The following is a 21076-nucleotide window of genomic DNA, read 5'->3' as shown; positions in this document are numbered from 1 at the left end:
ACTCAAAACTCCTGAAACCACAAAACTCCTAAAAGAAAACATAGGTAGTAATCTCTTGGACATCAAGTTTAGCAATATTTTTCTGATGGGTCTCCTCAAGCAAAGGAAACAAAATCAAAATAAACAATTGAGACCTGACATCAAACTAAAAACCTTTTAGCACAGTGAAGGAAACAACAAGACAAAAAGGCAACCTACTGAACAGGAGAGAATATTTGCAAATGATATATACAATAATAAATTAATATCCAAAATATATAAAGAATTCAGGGCGCCTGGATGGTTCAGTCAGTTAAGCGTCTGACTCTTGGTTTCAGCTCAAGTCATGATCTTGCAGTCATGGGACAGCCCCATGTCAGGCTCTGTGCTCAGTGTGGAGTCTGCTTCAGAGTCTCTCTCACTATCACTCTCTCAAATAGATAAATCTTCATATATACAAGCTGGTGGTTGCCAAAAAGGAAGGGGTTGGGGGGAGGGGAAAATGGGTGAAGAGAATTAAGAGGTACAAATTTCCACTTACAAAATAAATGTCATGGGGATGAAAAGTACAGCATGGAAAGTATAGTCAATAATACTGTAATACACTTACGGTACCCATTTCATAGTATACATAATTGTTGAGTCACTGTATTGTAAACTTAACACTAATTTAATATCACACATCAACTATACTGCAATTAAAAATACAAATATTTTCAAAAAACAGGAAAAGTTTCCTTTCATCATTTGTCCTGCACTTTACAACCAAAAGAAAGAAAACAGCATTCTATAACCATTAGTCGCTCACTGTGGGTAATGAGGATATCATTCTCAAGGACACTTGTCTCAGTTACATGCCATGGTTCCCTGTCCTATGGGCAAACAGGCTGCCTTGGGAAGGTAAAAATTTACCTAAAACGTGGTACTAAAAGGTAACAAGATAACACTCTAATGTTCAACTCACGCCTGATGGGCAGTATGTAGACTGATGACTAGGTAAGTATGTAGATGCAGAGAAAGTAATGTTTCATTCTTTTTCATGTTGCTATAACAACAACAACAACAATAACAACAGAAACAACAACAACAAAAAGGCTTATTCACTTTACCTCAACTAACATCCAGTGTTGTTATGTCCAGGTGATAGACATATTTATCTTTGCAAAGATCTAACCCTACACCATGATTAAAATGAGATTTATGTGGATAAATATGGTTAATGCCTCTGAGAAGATTTACGCTTTTGCCAACATGGTGAATTCTCTCTTGTTTATTCTTTTTATTGCTTTGGAGCAATGTCAGTGAATCATTTGGAAGAACTGATGGCATAAGCTTATTAGGCAAAAATAAAATTACCGATTGCTCTTAGAAATAAATTTGAGGCTGAAGAGACCTCTGTTTTGAAGTTTATTTTTCACACATTCAGTTTGAGACAGTCTTCTCCTGTTTGTCTAAAGGACTTTCTAAAGAGACATAACAGGATCCTCTTGGCAGTCCTAACAGCATGGAAAAGAAATGCAATTTTCTATATTTGAAATTCTGGGCAAGCTTGAAAGATTCAAATAAAATCACTGATTAGCCACTTTTCCTTGTGTTCCGTAAGTGTGTCTGGCAAATTTAGCTGTCTGGGATGTTTTCTTAGTACACAGCTTACTTTTGGTACCTAACCTACCACCTTGAGGCAGTTGGCTTCCTGCCAGGGATCAGGTTCCTTCAGTTATCAGGCTCCTTCAAGATGGGGACTAGAGTGCCAAAAGCAGTTAAAATTTGGTTGAGACTAAGGCCAACTGGTACCTAGGTGATCTCCATAAATCTAACATATGGTCCAATAAATCCATACGGTCCAATAAATCCAGTGACTGAATTCCACCGGGTACCATTGTGGGGCTCTTTTAAGGAGTTCATGGACAATATACCCTTAGGTGTTTCACAGTCTAGTGCTCAGTAGAATCTAAAAAGGCTGCCTGTATGTTCAAGGGTCACACAAGAGAAATTCAACAGTAGCTAACAGCAACATTTTTCCCTCTTTTAAAAAAAAATTATTCAGTTAGATGAACAGAGAAACTGCAGGCAAATCTTAGAATAAATAAAAAACTGAAGCCTGTGATGCTATCAAACTGGCAGACCTCTAGTCAGATGGCTTTTTGAAAGGGCATTAGTGTCAAAATAGCCTGAACTGCAGGGCTAGAGGGTGTGTGTGTGCATGCGCGCGCACATGCATGTGCATGTGTGTGTGTGCATGTGTGCGTGTATGTATTCCTATAACCTCAAACAATTTTCTTGTTTCTCTGGGATTTCTAATTCACTTGTCAGTTGGCTTCTTTCAATGAGTTAGAGTTACATTTTGTCAAACGGAATAATGGCCACCATCTCCACCAGAGACACAGAAGAAAATCTAGGAGGTACTGCTCTTGTCATAGATGATGTAAATGGCACATTTGGGAGCAGAATTACAGTGCAAAGAAGGCTTTGGAGCTATGCAGTGTGAAGGCCCTGAGAAAGTTGCTACAATGTCGACTAGCAACACCTCCTCCTACTACTACCACCATCATCATCATTCATGCAGCTCTATTATATATATGCACTCCAGCTATATTATCAATTAATTTTTAGGATGATAGACATTCTCACTTTAAATATGAGAAAAGTGGGACACGTGGATGGCTCAGTCAGTTAAGCATCTGCCTTCAGCTTGAGTCATGACCCCAGGATCCGGGGACTGAGTGCCCCATCAGGCTCCTTGTTCAGTGGGGATTCTGCTTCTTCCTCTGCCCGCTGCTCTCCCTGCTTGTGCGTGCTCTCTCTCTCTAACATATAAATAAATAAAATCTTTAAAAATTATGAGGAAACCAAGGGTCAGAGTTGCGACCTATACCAGGTTATAAACAACAAGCAGGGGCTACAGGATCGAAATCCAAGTCTGGCTAACTCCACAGCCCATTCTCTTTATCATTTCACCACAGGGCTACTTAAAGACAGGTCTGCTAATACCTTTCCTTAGACTTTTAAGAAATAGAGGTTTGATTCAGATATGATAAAATGTAGAGATGTTAAGTAAAGCATTTGATGACTTTTGACCATTTATAAAACCATGAAACTGAAACCAAACCCACATAGAAAATTTTCTTACTTTTTTTAAAAAATGGTATCTTCTTTTTTTTTTTCAATATTTTATTTATTTGTCAGAAAAAAGAGAGCATGCGTGCATATGCAGGGGGAGCAGCAGGCATAGGGAGAAGCAGGCTCTCCACTGAGCAAGAAGGCCAATGGGGGACTCCATCCCAGTACCCTAGGATCATGACCTGAGCCAAAGGCAGATATTTAACCAACGGAGTCACCCAGGTGTCTCAATACAGAAAATTTTCATACAAAATATATTTCTATGACATCCCAAATTCCTTTGTGCTTCTTTTCTTGAAGCCGCCACTCTTGGATTTCTTTCATCTAGCATGCCTTATATAAATGGAATAATTCACAAAGTAGTCTTTTGTTCTGGTTGTATTCACTTAATGTTTTTAGTTTTGTTTGTTTTTTTTTAAAGTATAGAAAAAAGTTTATTTAGCCTGTGAGGATTTACTTTCACAATGGTACAAACTCTTGGCATAGAAGACCTCAAAGTTTTATAATTTGCTTTAAATTAGGTTGATATTATGAGGCCGCCAGACATTGTTAGATAAAGTTAATGGTCACCAGCATTTGCATATATAATCACATAATGGCAAAATAAACCAAAGAACAAGGCTTTTTAATACCTCTCAAAACATAATAAATTATAATTTTCAAGATTTTATTTATTTGTCAGAGAGAGAGAGAGGGAGAGAGAGTGAGCACAGGCAGACAGAATGACAGGCAGAGGCAGAGGGAGAAGCAGGCTCCCTGCCCAACAAGGAGCCCGAAGTGGGACTCGATCCCAGGACGCTGGGATCATGACCTGAGACGCTTAACCAACTGAGCCACCCAGGCATCCCTCTAAATTATAATTTTTTATCAAACATTCATTCCTAGGCTCTAGCCATCTATCTGGGTCTTTGAATTTATTTTCCACTTTACACTTTCTGACATTTTCTCTGAACATAGGTTATAAATAATCTTCCTCATTCTCTCTCCAGTCTCAACACCCTCAAGTCACCTGTTTTACTTGAGTTATACTATTATCTTTTAGAGAAGATATACTTACATAGCAAGTTATACTTATGAATGAAAAAATGTTAGAAGATTAGAAATAAGAAAGTAATTATTTCACTGATCCTCATCCAATTTCAGAAAGCAAAAATTCTCCCTCATAAAATTCTTTGCATCTCTAAACACACTGAAAAAAAAAAAAAAGAAATTATGGAAAACTTATGATAGGTTACTAGATATTGTGTGCTTTTAACAGTTCAACCAGCAGTACTTGATGATTAGGAGTAAATTCATGGACTTAGTATTTTAAAATGTATACCCTAATAAATATAAAGTACATAAACAATTAGGTAAGCTTGTTGAAGAGGCTGACCAAGGTAAACTAGAAGATACTACCACCATCTAAATTTTCTGTCTTTCAGGGGCACCTGGGTGGCTTGTCATTAAGCATCTGCTTTAGCTCAGGTCATGATCCCAGGGTCCTGGGATCAAGCCCTGCATCCTTTTCCCACTCCCCCTGCTGTGTTCCCTCTCTCACTGTGTCTCTCTATGTCAAAAAAAATAAATAAAATCTTAAAAATACATAAAGTCTTTCATTTTTTTTTTTTTTACAGACTATTAAAGTTGCTGAATGTATACTTCATTGTCATTTTGGAAGCCTTTTACTGTAAAGACAATTCTTTTACCTGATAATAATAGCAGCAGCCACATTGCTAGTGATCATGCCCAGATCTCTGTGTTGGATACATTCAATTTCTTCTTGAGACACAAGTTTCCCTCTGAATTTCTGAGGCAATGTTTTTATAAATCCTGCAGTGTCTTATGAATCCTGCTACATCAACAAATGTGGTGATTTATTCCTTCAGAGTGTTGTGAAACTACAGAAGAGAGAGTGGTATTCCTACTGATCTCAAAGCTTCTGTTATTATTGGGTTTAGGATTATCTCTTTCACCAAAGGACACTGCCTTTATTACAGTAGCTTTATGGGGAGTCTCAAAACAAGTTAAGTCCTCTAACTTTGCCTTTTTTTAAAGCTGATTTTTACAATTTTAGGTCCTTTGCATTTCCATAGAAATTCTGAAATCAGCTTGTTGATTTCTTATTTTTAAAACTACTGAAATTTTTATTAGGTTTTCTTTGAATCTATGGATGACTTTGGAAAGAATGGCTATCTTAACATTATTGAGTCTTTCAATCTGTGAACATGCATATTTTATTTCCTTTACATAGCTTTTCTTTTATTTCTCTCAGCAAGGCTTTGTAGTTTTCAGAGGACAGTTCTCGCACGTCATTTGTTAGAATCACTCCATGTCATCTGAGAATAACTACAGTTTTGACGTCTGTTTCAACTTTTGTCTTTTATGTCTTTCACTTGCTTTATTGTATTGGTTAGGAATTCCAGTAAAATACTGGACAGAATTATGAGTGTACCTCCTCTTTGTCTGTTCTTCAATGTTAGAAAGAAAGTGTCCAGCATTCCATCAATTAGTATGCTTTTAACATTTTAGTACATGTCTTTTATCAAATTGAGGTATTTATCAGATTTCTGGTATTTTAAGAATTTTTATCACGAATGGAAGTTGAAATGAGCATATGGTATTTAGATGATAATCTGGTTTTTCTCATTTATTTTGGTTAATACAGTAAATTACATTGTTTTATATTTTTAATAGATTTGTTGGGATATTTTAACAGATCTGTTCACACACCATAAACTCACCCTTTAAGTAAGTGTTCAGTTTAGTACATTTAGTACATTGGCCAAGTTGTGTAGCTCCAATTCCAGAACACTTTTATGACCTCAAAAAGAAACTCTGTACCCGTTAACACTCAATCTCATGCTCTCCTTCCCCACCAGCCCTGGCAACTACCAATCTACGTTCTGTCATATTTTGTTTATCCATTCATCAGTTGATGGGTATTTGTTTCCACTTTGTAGCTATTATGAATAATGCTGCTATATTATATCTGTGAACAAGTTTTTGTGCGGTCATAGTTTCAATTCTATTGGCTATATACCTAGAAGTGGAATTGCTGGGTTATACAGTAACTCTAGATTTAATTTTTTTTTTTTTTTACTGCTTCTATAAGCAGAAGATACTGAATTTTGTATCTTTATTTTCTACTTGCTCTTTCTAAATTCATAATTCTGAGAATTTAATAGTTGAACTCCCTGGATTTTCTAAGTCTACATCATATCACAAAGATATTTATGCTTTTTTATCTGTTCCTTTCTTTTCAGAAGTTATACCTCTTATTTGTTTGTTTGTTTGTTTTTTGAAAGATTAACTTATTAAAGGGGTGCCTGATGGCTCAGTCAGTTAAGTGTCTGCCTTTGGCTCAGGTCAGAATCTCAGGGTCCTGTCATCAAGTCCTACATCGGGCTCCCTGCTCAGTGGAGAGTCTGTTTATCCTTTCTCCCTCTGCTCTCCCTCCACTTGTGCTCTCTCAAATACGTTTAAAAAAATAATTTACTTATTAAGAATTCCTGCACCTATGTTTATGAGGGATACTGGTCTGTAGTTTTCCTTGCTCATAACATATTTGTCAAATTTTGATACTGAGGTTACCCTCACATCATAAAATGGGTGCCCTCTGCCTTGTTTTTCCAAGGTAATTGTTGAAAGGTTGCATTATTTCTTCTTTAAATGTCTGATATAACATACCAGCGAAATAATCTGGGCATGAAGTTTTCTTTGTGAGGAGATTTTTATTATAAATTCAATTTCTTAAATATGTATATGCTTATTTACAACTTTCTGTGTTAGATTTCCTAAGTTGGGGTTTTAAAGGAATTTATGAATTTCACCTAAGTTACTGAATGTATTGTAAGAAAGTTGTTCATTGTATCACCTTATTATCCATTTATTCTCTGTAAGATCTATGATTCTGCACTAATATTCCCTTTTCATTCTTGATATTGGTGATTTGCATTATTTTCTCTTTCCTGACCATTCTTTCTAAGGTTATGTCAACTTTATTAATTTTTTTCAAAGAATCAATTTATGGCTTTGTTGATTTTTTTCTATTTTTAATTTTCTATGTTTTATTTATTTTTTACTTTTATCTTGATTTTTCCTTTGTATTTATCCTCCTTAAAGCTTAAGATGGAAATTTAACATTTATTTAAATTTTCTCCACTATTATAAGCATTTAAAGATATATTTTTTCTTTAAATGTTTTCATTATATCCTATAAATTCTGACATATTGTTTTCATTATCATTCTATCTGAAATAATTTCCAATTTCTTCTAGTGAGTATTCCTTGTGAACTTGAAAAGAATAACTTGTTGAGTGTGGTATCTATACATATCACTTAGGTCAAGTTGGATCATAGTTGTTTATATATTTATTAATTTTTATTCTACTTAATATTGAGAGAGGGATGTTAAAATTTCCCACTATATTGTAGATTTGTCTGTTCCTCCCCTATAGTTCTCTCAATTTTTGCTTCCTTTACTAGGTACATACACCATTAGAATTTTTATGTCTTCTTGATGAATTGGCCATATTACCAATATGTAATGTCCTGCTTTATCTTATAATATTTATGTCTGACATTAATATAGCCACACCAACTTTCTTATGCTTAGTGTTTGTACATATCTTTTTTCCATACTTTCACTGTCAATTCTGTCTGAGTCTATTTAATGTGCATTTCTTATAAATACTATATAGTTGGGTCTTCTAAGATTTTCTGCAATATTAAAATCTCTGCCTTTTAAATTGAGTGCTTAGTTTATTCACATTTAATGTAATTATTTATATAATTGAGTTTAAGTCTTTCAGTATTTGCTTTCTATTTGTCTCATATGTTGTTTTTCTGTTCCTCTTTTTGGACCTGTTTTTTGGTTGAGTATTTGGTAATATACTTTCTCATAGGTCTTGTACTAATTTTTTGTTATGTTTAAATTTATTATTCTAGAAATTAAAATGCATCCTTATCTCAAACTACATTCAAATACTAACATACTGTCTTATAAACAATGTAAGAACTTTACAGCTACATAATTGCAAATGCACAAATCTTAGCCCTGTTGTCATAGTTCTATAGGTCACTTTCTTCAGTTTCTTAAATTCATTTTCCATTTTGTGCTTAAGTTTGGACAATTTATACAGACTGGTTTTCAAGTTCACTAGCCATATTTTCCACCCCAATCTCCTGTTAAACCCAACAAATAAGTTACTTGTTTCTGATACTGTGTTTTTCAGTTATACCTTTTCCATTTAGTTCTTTTTATAGTTATCACAATTATTTTATAATCCTTCTCCACTAATTCCAACATCTAGGTCATCTGTGGGGATAAGCTTCCATTGGCTGATTTTATTCTGCTTCTTCAGAGGATAGATAGATAGATATAGATATAGATATAGATATATTTTATTTTTTTAAGATTTATTGATTTATTTTAGAGAGAAAAGAGGTAGGGGGAGAAGCAGAGGGAGAGACAGAACCCTGAAGCAGACACCCCGCTGAGTGGGGAGCCCAAAGCAGAGTCAGTCCCTGCACCCTGAGATCATGACCCGAGTGAAATCAAGAGTTGTTGCCACCCAGGCACCCCAGAGGACTCATAATTTTAATTGTATGACAGACATTGCCTGTAAAAGAAAAGTAAATTATATTTAAAATGGATATTTATCCTAAGAAAATGGCAAACTCCCTCCCTCCCTCTAGGTTGAGGACTCTAAGTCAGTCTAATCTCTAGGTGAGCTGGTTCTGGGCATTGTGGTAATTTCAGATTTAGTTCACTATCAGCTAATATTCTGAGGTCTGGATCAGGAATTTTCTTAAGCAAGATATGGGATCTGAGCCCTGATGAGAATCTGAAGACTTCCCTATGTCTTATAATCCAGTTGCCAATATTCTAATCATGGGAGATTTCTCTTTGTTTATAGCCCAACCACCAGATTTCTGGGTTGCTTAGGTATTCTCTTTGATCTTGATAAGCTTCCCCAGTTTTCCATGCCACGGCATATTTCTTCACCCTGTTGCCCAGGTACTAGCCTTCAATAGTATGCTGCCTTGCCCCTGGAGGTCCTGTATAGCTTGTAGGAATAAGGCAGGCCTTTTCTCATTTCTTTTCTTTATCCCAGCCTTCTCTTGTAACTGCCTTGCACTTGATAAAGGCCACAATACCTCAGGAAGATGTCACTCAGTTCTCCTGCTCTACGTCCAGTCTTTCTTTGGCTACTGTCATGTATTTGGTGCAAAACCTACACACTATGATGAATCACGCTCAGTTCTTTGCCATGCTCCAAGCCCTTGATGTGGTCATTTGGTGAAGGCCTCATAGAGAAGAAATGGTACTGGGTGCAAGACTCACCCCATGGCTGGGACTTCTTAGGATTTTAATCTCTCATACAGCTCACATGAGGCTGTAAGCGGTTCATTAAAAGTTTGGCTGGTTTCTCTTTATATTCTTCTATATAATTTTTACTCCTCTTCCCACTGTTCTGCCAGAAATAAATCAGTCAAGAGTTTTTTCTGTCCTCGTAGTCTTTCTGGAACTTAGTTCATTTAGATTTTTCTAGCATATTCAGCTTTTTGAATTTTTTTAAATTTACAATTTTATATTTCATCCACCTCATTCTCATTGTTGGAAGTAGGAGCAAAAATCTCTTCCTCTTAATTGGGAGTGAAAATCTCTTTTCCAATTCCTTTGATAACTCCTTCTTGTTTACCTCCCATTTTATATTTGTCTTCCTCCTGTGATTTTGAGAGGTACATTAAGCCTAATTAAAAACTCTCAGAAATCCCATCTGTCCTATCCCTTCTAAACAGATGTTTATTGAGATTTTTTTTAAGCCTCAGAAACTATCTTCGAAAAAACAAAATTTTTAAAAAAATGATAGACACACTACATTGGGATTGCAAAAATTCTACTGAAAGTTGAACAGCAATATATCTGTTTATGTAATCTGGAATGCAGAATTTAGAATTTTGCAGATTGGAGGCAAGTATCTGGGCATTATGGGTCATAATATATACAAATATCCATTATATATACAATATATCCATAATATACCAAGGACTTAACAGAATTCAGTTATCTCTATTCAGAGAGACAGATTTTGTTTTTTTGTTGTTATCATACTTTATCCCAGAAAGGATTTAAGGCATAGTAAGATATTCTTATTCTCATTTTACAGATAAGGCCTCTGAGATCCCAAAAGGCAGAGTGATCACACTAACAGGTACACAGAGTTAGGGAGAAAATCCAGACTTCAACTGCCTGGCAGTGCACTCATTCCAATACTTATTCATTTCAAAACTAATCAAATGTGCCATAATATCCAGGGGTGATATATATATATATATTTTAAATATTTTATTTATTTATTTGACACACAGAGAGAGGGAGAGAGAGGGAGATCACAAGTAGGCAGAGAGGCAGGCAGGGGATGGGGGGGGGCGAGGAGAAGCAGGTCCCCTGCTGAGCAGAGAACCTGACTCGGGGCTCTATCCCAGGACCCTGAGATCATGACCTGGCTGAAGGCAGAGGTTTAACCCACTGAGTCAGGCACCCCAAGGGTGATAAATATTTAAAAATTTCTACACAAAAATAATTTCAAAATTACAGAATAGTTCAAGGAACATCTATATGTCTTTTACCCAAGTTCACCTATTGATAACATTTTGCTCCATTACTTTTTAATTTGCTATCTATCCATCCATCCATACATTTCTTTTGGTGCATCAAGAAGATATTGTATATATTATGGCCCTCTATACCTATGTACTTGTGTGTATTTTTTAAGAGTGAGGATATTTTTAATATACTACAGTATAGTCATAACAAATTTAAGAATGATCCAACACTTTTTACTATCTATATTCCAATTTTGTAAATTGACCTAATAATGCATTTACAGCATTTTCCCCCTCCCACATAGGATCCAGGATAGGATCAGGTATTGCATTTTGTTGCCAAGACTCTCATATTATTTAATCTGGAGCACTTCCCTGAGCCTTTGCCTTTTATGACACTAACATTTTTGAAGAATATACTCCCTTTGTTTTTCTTCATAAAATGTTCCTCATTTTAGATTTGTCTGATGTTTCCTTGTGATTAGATTCAGGTTATGCACTTCCAGATGGAATAGTACAAAAGTCATGTTGTGTCTTTCTCATATTATCACATTCAGAGGCACATGATGTCCATCTGCCCCTCACCGGTCACATTAATCTTGATCACAAGGTCAAGTTGTTGCTGGTTTCCCCATTATATATTTATTATTTTTCTCTGCAACTAATAAGAAATCTGTGGGGAGACATTTTAAGACCTGCTCTTCCTCATGAATGAATTTTTATAACAGTATTTTCACTATTGTTATAAACAGTGACCTCCACATAGTAAAAGAAACCTAGGTTTCACTTATTACACCACTTCAATAAGTTCCATGCCAGTTTTAACATCTGCTTTTTTCACAGTAGTCCATGCACACTGGGTGTTTATTAAAAACTGTTCATTAACTACTATCTGGGTAGGATATAGGCAATCTGATTTTTAAATCCAACTGTTATCAATGCCTTAATTTTGATTTAATAAAAAAAACCTTTAACTTAAGCTACTGGTTTAGAAATTAAATTAAATAATATAATTACAAGGATATTCTAGAAAAGAAAAGAAAGAAATTTTTAAAAGAATCTGCCTCTATTTATTCAAATTGTATATGGACTCTGGTTACTATAATATATATTATCCAGCCTTTTTAAAGCACTGTGATTTTGAGGTGAGCTTTAATTCAAGGCCTTAACTTGGACTGAATGTAGCTAGGTTTTATAAAATGTTCGAATGGCCAGGTGGCTTTAGGTTCTGAGTTTGGTAACAAGAAAACCAAATTTAAAAAAAGAAAGAAAGAAAGAAAAAAAACTTTTTAGAAATAGTTTTTAAATTTAAAAAAAGGTGTGTGCTTTGTTGTTGTTTGGTTGTGGGTTTTGTTTTGTTTTAGTTTTAGTTTTGTTTTTTTTTTTAAGATTTTATTTATTCATTTGACAGAGAGAGAGATCACAAGCAGGCAGAGAGGCAGGCAGAGAGAGAGGAGGAAGCAGGTTCCCCGCGGAGCAGAGAGCCCGATGCGGGGCTCGATCCCAGGACCCTGAGACCATGACCCGAGCCGAAGGCAGCAGCTTAATCCACTGAGCCACCCAGGCGCCCCTTAGTTTTAGTTTTTAAGGATGCCTTCTTTCTCCTTTGCTACCATGGATCTCAACATTATGTGAGAACATGTTTCACAAACCTGAATGGGCATGCCATTCATTCAACAATTTTTTCATAGAAATCAGGAAACCAGAAGTGTAGACCAAAAGCTTACTCTTTTAAAAGGAATACAAACTTTGCTATAGGGGCGCCTGGGTGGCTCAGTGGATTAAGCCGCTGCCTTCAGCTCAGGTCATGATCTCAGGGTCCTGGGACCGAGTCCCACATCGGGCTCTCTGGTCAGCAGGGGGCCTGCTTCCCTCTCTCTCTCTGCCTGCCTCTCTGCCTACTTGTGATCTCTTTCTGTCAAGTAAATAAATAAAATCTTTAAAAAAAAAACAAAACTTTGCTATAGCTCCTTTCTCTTTTGAGCCCAACTTCTCATTTTTAACATTGTCTTACTTGCAATAAAATAAAATTCCAGCCTTTATGACAGAAGAGATGGGTTTTTTTGATCAATAGAATTCAGCAGCCGAAGCACTAGTGTTTGGGTCCCCCCCCCCCTTTCTGGAAAGCATTTGTAGCCACAGGCTCAAAGGAGGAAGAAAGGGAGAGGGATTAACTCTCTGCAAGAAGGTCAAAAACATAATTTACAAGTGAGGCAAGAGGAGCAGCTGTATCTGTTGGCCCAATCAAGACTACCAGCTGGAGAATTTACCAGCAATATGAAAACCACGTCCACCAGATGTCAAGCAATGCAACTAGAGGCCAAACATCTTTGGGCTCAATGCAGGACTCTCCACTCTCTTTAGTACCCATATTTCATGTTAAATAATTAAGGTGTCTTCCAAAGGCCACCAGCAGGGTAACTAGAACATTTCCGCACAAGGGCCTTAATAACATGATGGTACCCCCATCAGACTGGCTTCAACACTAAAGTCCACCTCATACATGTTCTTTTGTTAAAAAACAATTTTAGCTCAGAGCCAGTACGTAAAGGGTGAGAGAAACTTATATGGCTGCAATCCATTACTGTGACTTCTCAGGCTTATTCTATATTTGGGAATGGCTTTGTCATCGGGAAGAAAACAATGTTCTGAAAATACTTTTTTGAATAACCATTTTCCACTCATTCTTTAAGCCTGTGCTGTTCAACAGTACCCATTTCATCACATGAGGCTATCTAAATTAAAAATAAGTATTTTAAATTCAATTTAAACTAATTTAAAATTCTGCTCCTCATGCAAACTAGCCATATTTCAGGTGCTCAATAGCCACATGTGACTAGTAGCTAACCTACTGGACAACACAATATATATACATATAAAACATTTCAGTCATCACAGAAAATTCTATTAGGCAATGTTACTGTAAACTCAAAAATCATCTTTTTTTAAATTTTTTTATTTTTTAAGAGAGAGAGAGAGAGAGAACAAGTGTGGGGAAGTGAGGAGCAGAGCGAGAAGGAGCGAATCTTAAGTGCTCCATGCCCAGCACAGAGCCCAATACAGGACTTGAACTCACAAACCTGAGTTCATGATCTGAGCGGAAATCAACAGTTGGATGCTTAAGGGACTGAGCCACCCAAGCATCCCTCAAAACCTTTAAAACAAGAGACTATAATTTCCAGGGCACCTGGGTGGCTCAGTGGGTTAAGCCTCTGCATTCGGCTCAGGTCATGATCTCAGGGTCCTGGGATCGAGCCCCACGTCAGGCTCTCTGCTCAGCAGGGAGCCTGCTTCCCCCCCCACCCCGCCTGTTGCTCTGCCTACTTTTGATCTCTCTCTCTCTCTGTCAAATAAATAAATTTTTTAAAAAATCTTAAAAAAAAGAAACTAAAATTTCCTTCTATATATACAATGAAAGAAAGCAATCTCTGTGCATCCTCTTACGAAATAAGTCTACTGATACAATACAAATATTGTATTAGGTGAGGGTAAGACAAAGAGGAGGAGAACTCAATAATTTGTTATGACTATAAATGCTCTTGTATGCTGTACTCACAAAAGCTTTGTGATGCTACTGGCTTGCTGGATAATATACAGAAGCCAGACTGGATGGGTTAGTTAAATGACAAATAAATAAGTGATAAACTGACATGTATCCTTAATTTGTAAATGATTCAATCTATATCAGGCATTGATATTAGAAGTTTCATTACTTATATCTCCAAATGTGCAATATAAATTATGTCCTTTAAAAAAGAGGCTGCCCACTTCATAGCTTTGCAGTTAAGGTATTTTAATACCAAGTAAATATCATATGCCATATCTGTTTCTAAAAATTTTATGAAGAAGAACATCAGGCCAGTATAAATACTAAAATCCATAAATTATATTTCTTATATAGACTCACCCATCATGGATGCAGGGAAACCAAGCAATGCATGAGAGGCTGTGTGTGTCTGTGTGATTGTTGTGACTCACTGAGGGATGCATGCTACAGGACACTGAGCCATGGCATGCCAGGACACACCAGAGCACTAGACAAGTCATGTGCAAGCACCTTGGCCACCTCCACCCTGGCACATGCAGAGTGCTATCTAGGCATTCAGCTTTCTTTACCTGTTTCCTTGATCTATTCCAACACTCCCTGAAAATCACTCAGCTCTGTCAGTCCATCAGCTCTACTCCCATTTTCTCTTCCCAACCCCCAGTTTCCTCTTTTCTAATTATTTACAGTTGATGAGGAATAACAAGATGAAAATAAAGGGGTTGGGGGGTAGAATTTCCTAATCTCTCCTGCTCTGTCATCAAAAGCTAAAAAGATCTGCTGTTTTTCTTAGGGATCATTAACTGTACTTAATCAGATTCTCATAACGGTTACAGAGCTACTGCCTAACAGAGGCTGAAAAAAAAATACATTTTTATCAACTTAACTGGTTAGAGGTTCATGCAACAGCTGCAAGGTTTTCAGGTTATGCCCCAGTTTGCCCACTTACCTTGGCTTTCCCATCCTGGGCTGACATATATCCAACACACATGCTCTCTGTCGTGTGGCTCCACAAAAATTCCACTGCCGTGGAAGAGAACACAAATAGGCACATTCAGATCACAGATGGAAAATAAATCTTTGCTTTTTAATAGAACAGTTAAAGATAGCTTTATATTTTAACACACTCAGTTCCCTACTTTCCATTTGGTCCTTCATAAATGTCAAGATGATTTAGTACTCAAAACTGTGTAATGCCATTTACTGTGAAATGAAAAATGTATTTCTTTCTTGTCAAAACTTATGATTATTACATGTAAAATAAATGCTCTTCTGTTTGAAACTTGTAACCTTAAATACACACATGCACTACATACTCATACATATAGTACACAATGATTTAGCACATGTAATATTCCATAACGTAGTTTCCATAGTTTCCTTTAACACACACACACACACACACACACACACACACACACACACATGCAGTCTTGGTTTCTAACTACCATTATCCATAAAAAGGAACCAGGATTTCTCGGAGAATATTCATTCCAGGGCTGGGGCAGAGAAATTATAAAATGAATCTGGAACATCTTATTGGGCCAGAAAGTAAAGAACTGCTCAAAGAATGATGACAACTTATCAAAATGACCCAGACATCAGCCTGAAGGGGTTCCCACTGGCCAAATCAGAGTCAAATTAAGTGTCAAAATAAATAATGATAGTAATGCATTTTCACCACCAAATAAAATAAGAAGCATTGAGACTATATTAATGCAAATAAATAAATGAATAAATAAATGAGGGAGAAGAGAAAGCTCTTCCTTGTGGCAGAATGCCAACTAAAAACAGAAGAAATAACAGAGTTAGAAAACCATCATGACTGCTAAAACTAGTGGGTGACAATTTGAAGAGAAGAAAGCTATTTACATAGTCTCAAAGTATCTCTCCATAAAGTTCTTACTAAGTGTAACAAGGGGAAGTATAATGAAGCCACCTTAATCAAATGATGGAAACTCACCTCACCTATTAAGGGAAAATCAACACCATGTGCCTCCTGATAAGATACTGTGGGACACACCACTTCTGTGATACTTCTGCCAAAACTGCAGAACCCAGACTGCATGAGGAAACATCAAGCAAATCTCACACAGGAACGCTACTAAATAACTGGTTTGAACTCTTCAAAAATGTCAAAGTCAAAACATACAAAGGAAGTTGAGAAACTGTTTCCATTTAAAGGAGATATGACAACTAAATGCAATTTGTTATCCTACATTGATCTGGGTGCGGTGTCATAGGAACATTATTGAGACAACTGATGAAATTTAAGAAGGGACTAAGAATTAGATAATAATGCTGCATCAATATTAAATTTTATGATTTTGATAACTGTACTGTGATTATTTAGAGGAATGGCCTGTCCTAAGAAACATACACTGAATTATTAGGAGGAAAGATAGCAAACACCCATCTTGACTTCAAATAGTTCAGAAAAAGCATGCACATGTTTCAGTGTATGAGGGTGGGTGGGTGTGGGTGTAGAAGGAAGACAGGAGAAGGAAGGAGTGAAGATGGAAAAAGAAATGGTGAAAAAAGAAAAGTGTGTGAATCTGGGTAAAGGAACAGTAGATGTCCCTTGTACTGTTCTTATAACTTTTCTGTAAGTTTGAAATTATACCTAAATAAAAAGTTACAAAAAGAAAAACCCACAAACATACAGAGATACACACAAAACTCTGTCACCTTCAAGTAAATACTTTCAAAATTCTATGGTTTTTTTTCTAAACCAGGGAGGGAGACAGACCATAAGAGACTCTTAATCTCAGGAAACAAACTGAGGGTTGATGAGGTGAAGTGGGGCTGGGAGGGATGGGGTGGCTGGGTGATGGAGACTGGGGAGGGTCTCTGCTATGGTGAGTGCTGCGAATTGTGTAAGACTGATGAATCACAGACCTGTACGCATGAAACAAATAATTCATTATATGTTAATAAAATAAAATAAAAAACAAAACAAAATAAAAAACTCTGTTTTTTTTTAAAAGGCATTTTTAAAGTTTTGACATACTTCTCCAACAAAAATTTCAAAACTCCCTGATAATAAAATTAATTGCATTGCTCAACATTAAACCTTCTGGGTTCCAGGCCATCCATCTGTTTATATCTCTGAGCTAATTAAGCCTGAAGACAAGTGTTTGAGTTGAGACACAACTGTGGATCAGTGATCCTAGACTCTAAAGGCTTCGCCAGACATGTGGGGAAGAAAGAAGCAGTAAGGGGCAAAAGTGAGTTCCTCAGATACATGGCTCATTCCCTCATCATTAATTAATTATCAAACCTGCCAACCTGCTCAACAGACGCTCCACTGAAGAGTGCAGGAAAACACTGTCACGCAATGAAGCAAGTTCTCTCAACAGATGTTTTTTCTTCCTCACACATCTGCTTTGAACTTCAAAAACCCTGAAGTCCAGAGCAAGGTCTGGGATATTCTAAATTGCCTAATAGAGCAAAGGCATTCAAGTCTTACTGAATTTCCTTAGAGTAGTGACAAAGCAATTGTATTTAAATATAAAGTTAAGGGATTTCTAAAATTGTGACTTCTCCTTATGCCCCAAATGTTAAGGTGGCTCTGGAATTAGCCATGGAAAGAAAAACACATGGAAATATAGTTGATCTAATTATGAAAGTAAAGGATAAAAACATTACACTTTATTTTTTAAGACACAATTGTGCTTATTTTAAAGGCATTACTCCCTCTAAAAATGTGGCCCACTTTAAGGAAATGTAATATATAAAAAAATTTAGAATTATGAAACAGGATAAATTGGGTACAGTGACTGACTTCATTAAACAATTGTTTTTATATTGAAGGGTTTCCAGTGAAGTTTCTAGACATAGCTTAGGAGTTTCTAAAGAAAGTAACTCAGTGTCTAGAAATTCAATCTTCATTTATTCTTTTCACAGTTATTGCCAAAAAATGTATTTTTGCAATGTGCTTTGTACTGACACACTATTTTTAATACTACAATTCAAATACGTATGTATGAGTTAGAAGTTCAGGCTAACCTGAGAAACAACAGAAATAATTTGCAATTTATATGATAGAATGCTTCTGAAAAGGAATCCTGTTTATTAAAGTGTATGTCTTAACTCAAGTTAATTTAACAAAATATTTCTTGGTCAAGGGCTTTAGAGAAGCAGGAGAGAGACGAACTAACATTGAGAATCCATCATAAGCCAGGCACTGTCTTTTGTAACAGAACACAGTAAAGCCTGAATGGGGAATCTGAGGCTAAGAGCAGGTAAGTAACATGGCTTAGGTCATTTTAGTAAGTGCACAAACTACAATTCAAACAGGACTTTTGGATTCCAAAACCTGGTGACCTTCCATTGTTCTATTGCTTTAAAATTTATACAGCTTAGAAAGATTCATAATTAGTGTTACTGAGAGGATTAAATTCATTAAAAACACCAAAGGACCAACAAAACACCAACTACAACAGAACTATTAGATATCATTTTAAGAAGAGCTTTTATTTTTTAGTTTTTTTAAATTTTTATTTTTATTTAAAATTAGTTAACATACAGTGCAATATTGGTTTCTGGAGTAGAATTCAGTGATTCATCACTTACGTACAACACCCAGTGCTCATCACAAGTGCCCTCTTTAATACCCATCACCCATGTAGTCCATCACCCACCCACATCCCTTCATCAACCCTGTTTGTTTTTAACAATAGAGTTTGTTCTCTATTGTTAAGAGTCTCCTATGGTTGGTTTCCCTCTCTCTCATTTCCCCCCTCCTTCCCATATGTTCATCTGCTTTGTTTCTTAAATATCACATATGAGTAGAATTATATGGTATTTGTCTTTCTCTGAATGACTTATTTCACTTGGCATAATACACTCTAGTTCCATCCACATCATTGCAAATGACAAGATTTCATTCTTTACCACCTCTTTTTTATCCATTCATCAGTCAATGGACATTTGGACTCTCTTCATGCTAGGCTATTGTTGATAATGCTGCTATAAACATCAGGGTGCATGTATCGCTTTGAATACGTATTTTTATATCCTTTAGGTAAATACCTAGCAGTACGGTTGCTGGACTGTAGGGTAGTTCTATTTTCTATTTTTTGAGGAACCTCCATAGTGTTCTCCAGAGTGGCTGCACCAGTTTGCGTTCCCATCAACAATGCAACAGGGTTCCTCTTTTTCCACATTCTTGTCAACATTTGTTTATGTGTTGTTAATTTTTGCCATTCTGACAGGTGTGAGGTTGTATCTTATTGTGGTTTTGATTTGTATTTTCCTGATGAGTAATATTGGGCATCTTTTTATGTCTCTGTTAGCCAACTGGGTATCTTCTTGGGAAAAGTGTCTATTCGTGTCTTCTGCACATTTCTTTACTGGGTTATTTGTTCTTTGGGTGTTGAATTTGATAAGTTCTTTATAGATTTTGGATACTAACCCTTAAAACCGTAACAAAACTCAGAGTCTACTAAAGACAAGATCAATACATTTGACTATATTAAAAATGTTTATGGTATTTTCTTTTGCCATATGGGCAAAAAAAGATCAAGAGATAAACGACAAACTAGGGATAATATCTGCAATTTGTAGCATCGAAGAAGGACTAATTTTCTTCACATCTGAAGATCTGTCACAACAGTAAGAAAAAAGACAAAAAGAGAAAACTAAAAGGAGTATGACTAGCTCTAAAACATGAAAAGATGTTCTACATTTCTCATACTAAAAGAAATGCAAATTAAAACCACAAAATACCATTATCCAACTATCAGGTTATCAAAAAGTTTGAAACAACATTTTTAGCTGGGGGTGGAGAAAAATCACTCTAACTTACTAATTATAGAGGCATGACCATTTGAAAATATATCCTTGCAATTTATGGCAGTTATGTTCTATAAGGTTGCCATGAACACTGAATTAGCAAACACTGAGCCACTGCTCCTAAGGGAAATACAGGGTTAGGTTCCTACAAGCCTCTGGTCATAACCATTTCCAATCAATAAGTAACCTTATTTTATGTTTCTGTATAAGACATCTTATTAATACATTTTTCTTATAAGCAATTAATTACACATAATCTTTCTTTATAACACAACACTAACAAAGAAGAGTTTAACATTTTCCTGACCCTGGGTAAACTGCTCATGAGTTTCTTCAGTTTTCAGCCTCACAATAATGTTGTCCCCTATGCTCTGCTTATTTGTCATTACCTCATGAATCCACAAGTTGAGCTACTTTTCCAGCTTTTCCATGGCTTCAACATGCACCACAGATGTTACTTTAGCAGTTTCTGGAGCAGCCTCACATACAATTCAATGAATTCTTCCTCCTTTTTCTGGATGTACAATATTGTTGATTCATTAACTTTGAACTCATGACTAACAGCATTGTAACTCTTGCCTGAATGAAGCCTATCAAACACATTTTCTCCACAAGATAGAAGAATCTCCTTGCACAAAGAAACTCTAGGCAGCACTTCAACACTGTTCTTGGGGACCACTTTATTATTTTTTTAAATTTTACTAAGATTTTAATTCCAGTATGGTTAACATATGGTATTATATTAGTTTCATGTGTATAATATAATATAATGATTCAACAATTCTATACATTACTCAGAGCTAATCATGAAAAGTGTGTTCTTTAATCCCCATCACCAATTTCACCCATACCCCTACCAATCTCCCTTCTGGGAACCATCAGTTTGTTCTCTATAATTAAGAGTCTGTTTCTTGATTTGTCTTTCTCTCTCTCTCTTCCCTTCTGTTTTTATTATTTCTAAAATTCAAAATATGACTACAATCAAATGGTATTTATCTTTCCCTAACTGACTTATTTCACTTAGCATTATACCCTCTAGCTCCA

General features: G+C 36.0%; 1 protein-coding gene across 5 annotated transcripts in view; it reads right to left on the bottom strand.

The window, feature by feature from the left end:
* TASP1 (taspase 1) overlaps positions 1–21076 on the bottom strand; it is a 287466-nt gene that overhangs the window by 22507 nt on the left and 243883 nt on the right. For all 5 annotated transcript variants that reach the window (XM_045981844.1, XM_045981845.1, XM_045981846.1 and 2 more), the window contains one exon: positions 15186–15259. In XM_045981844.1, coding sequence (XP_045837800.1) covers positions 15186–15259 — 74 coding nt within the window. Of the gene's footprint in view, positions 1–15185; positions 15260–21076 lie in introns of those variants that run through there.

The sequence above is a fragment of the Meles meles genome, chromosome 16, assembly GCF_922984935.1.
Source record: "Meles meles chromosome 16, mMelMel3.1 paternal haplotype, whole genome shotgun sequence".
In the NCBI taxonomy this organism is placed as follows: domain Eukaryota; kingdom Metazoa; phylum Chordata; class Mammalia; order Carnivora; family Mustelidae; genus Meles; species Meles meles.
The sequence above is the reverse complement of the archived record's forward strand: the minus strand, read 5'-3'. Positions and strand labels throughout refer to the sequence as shown.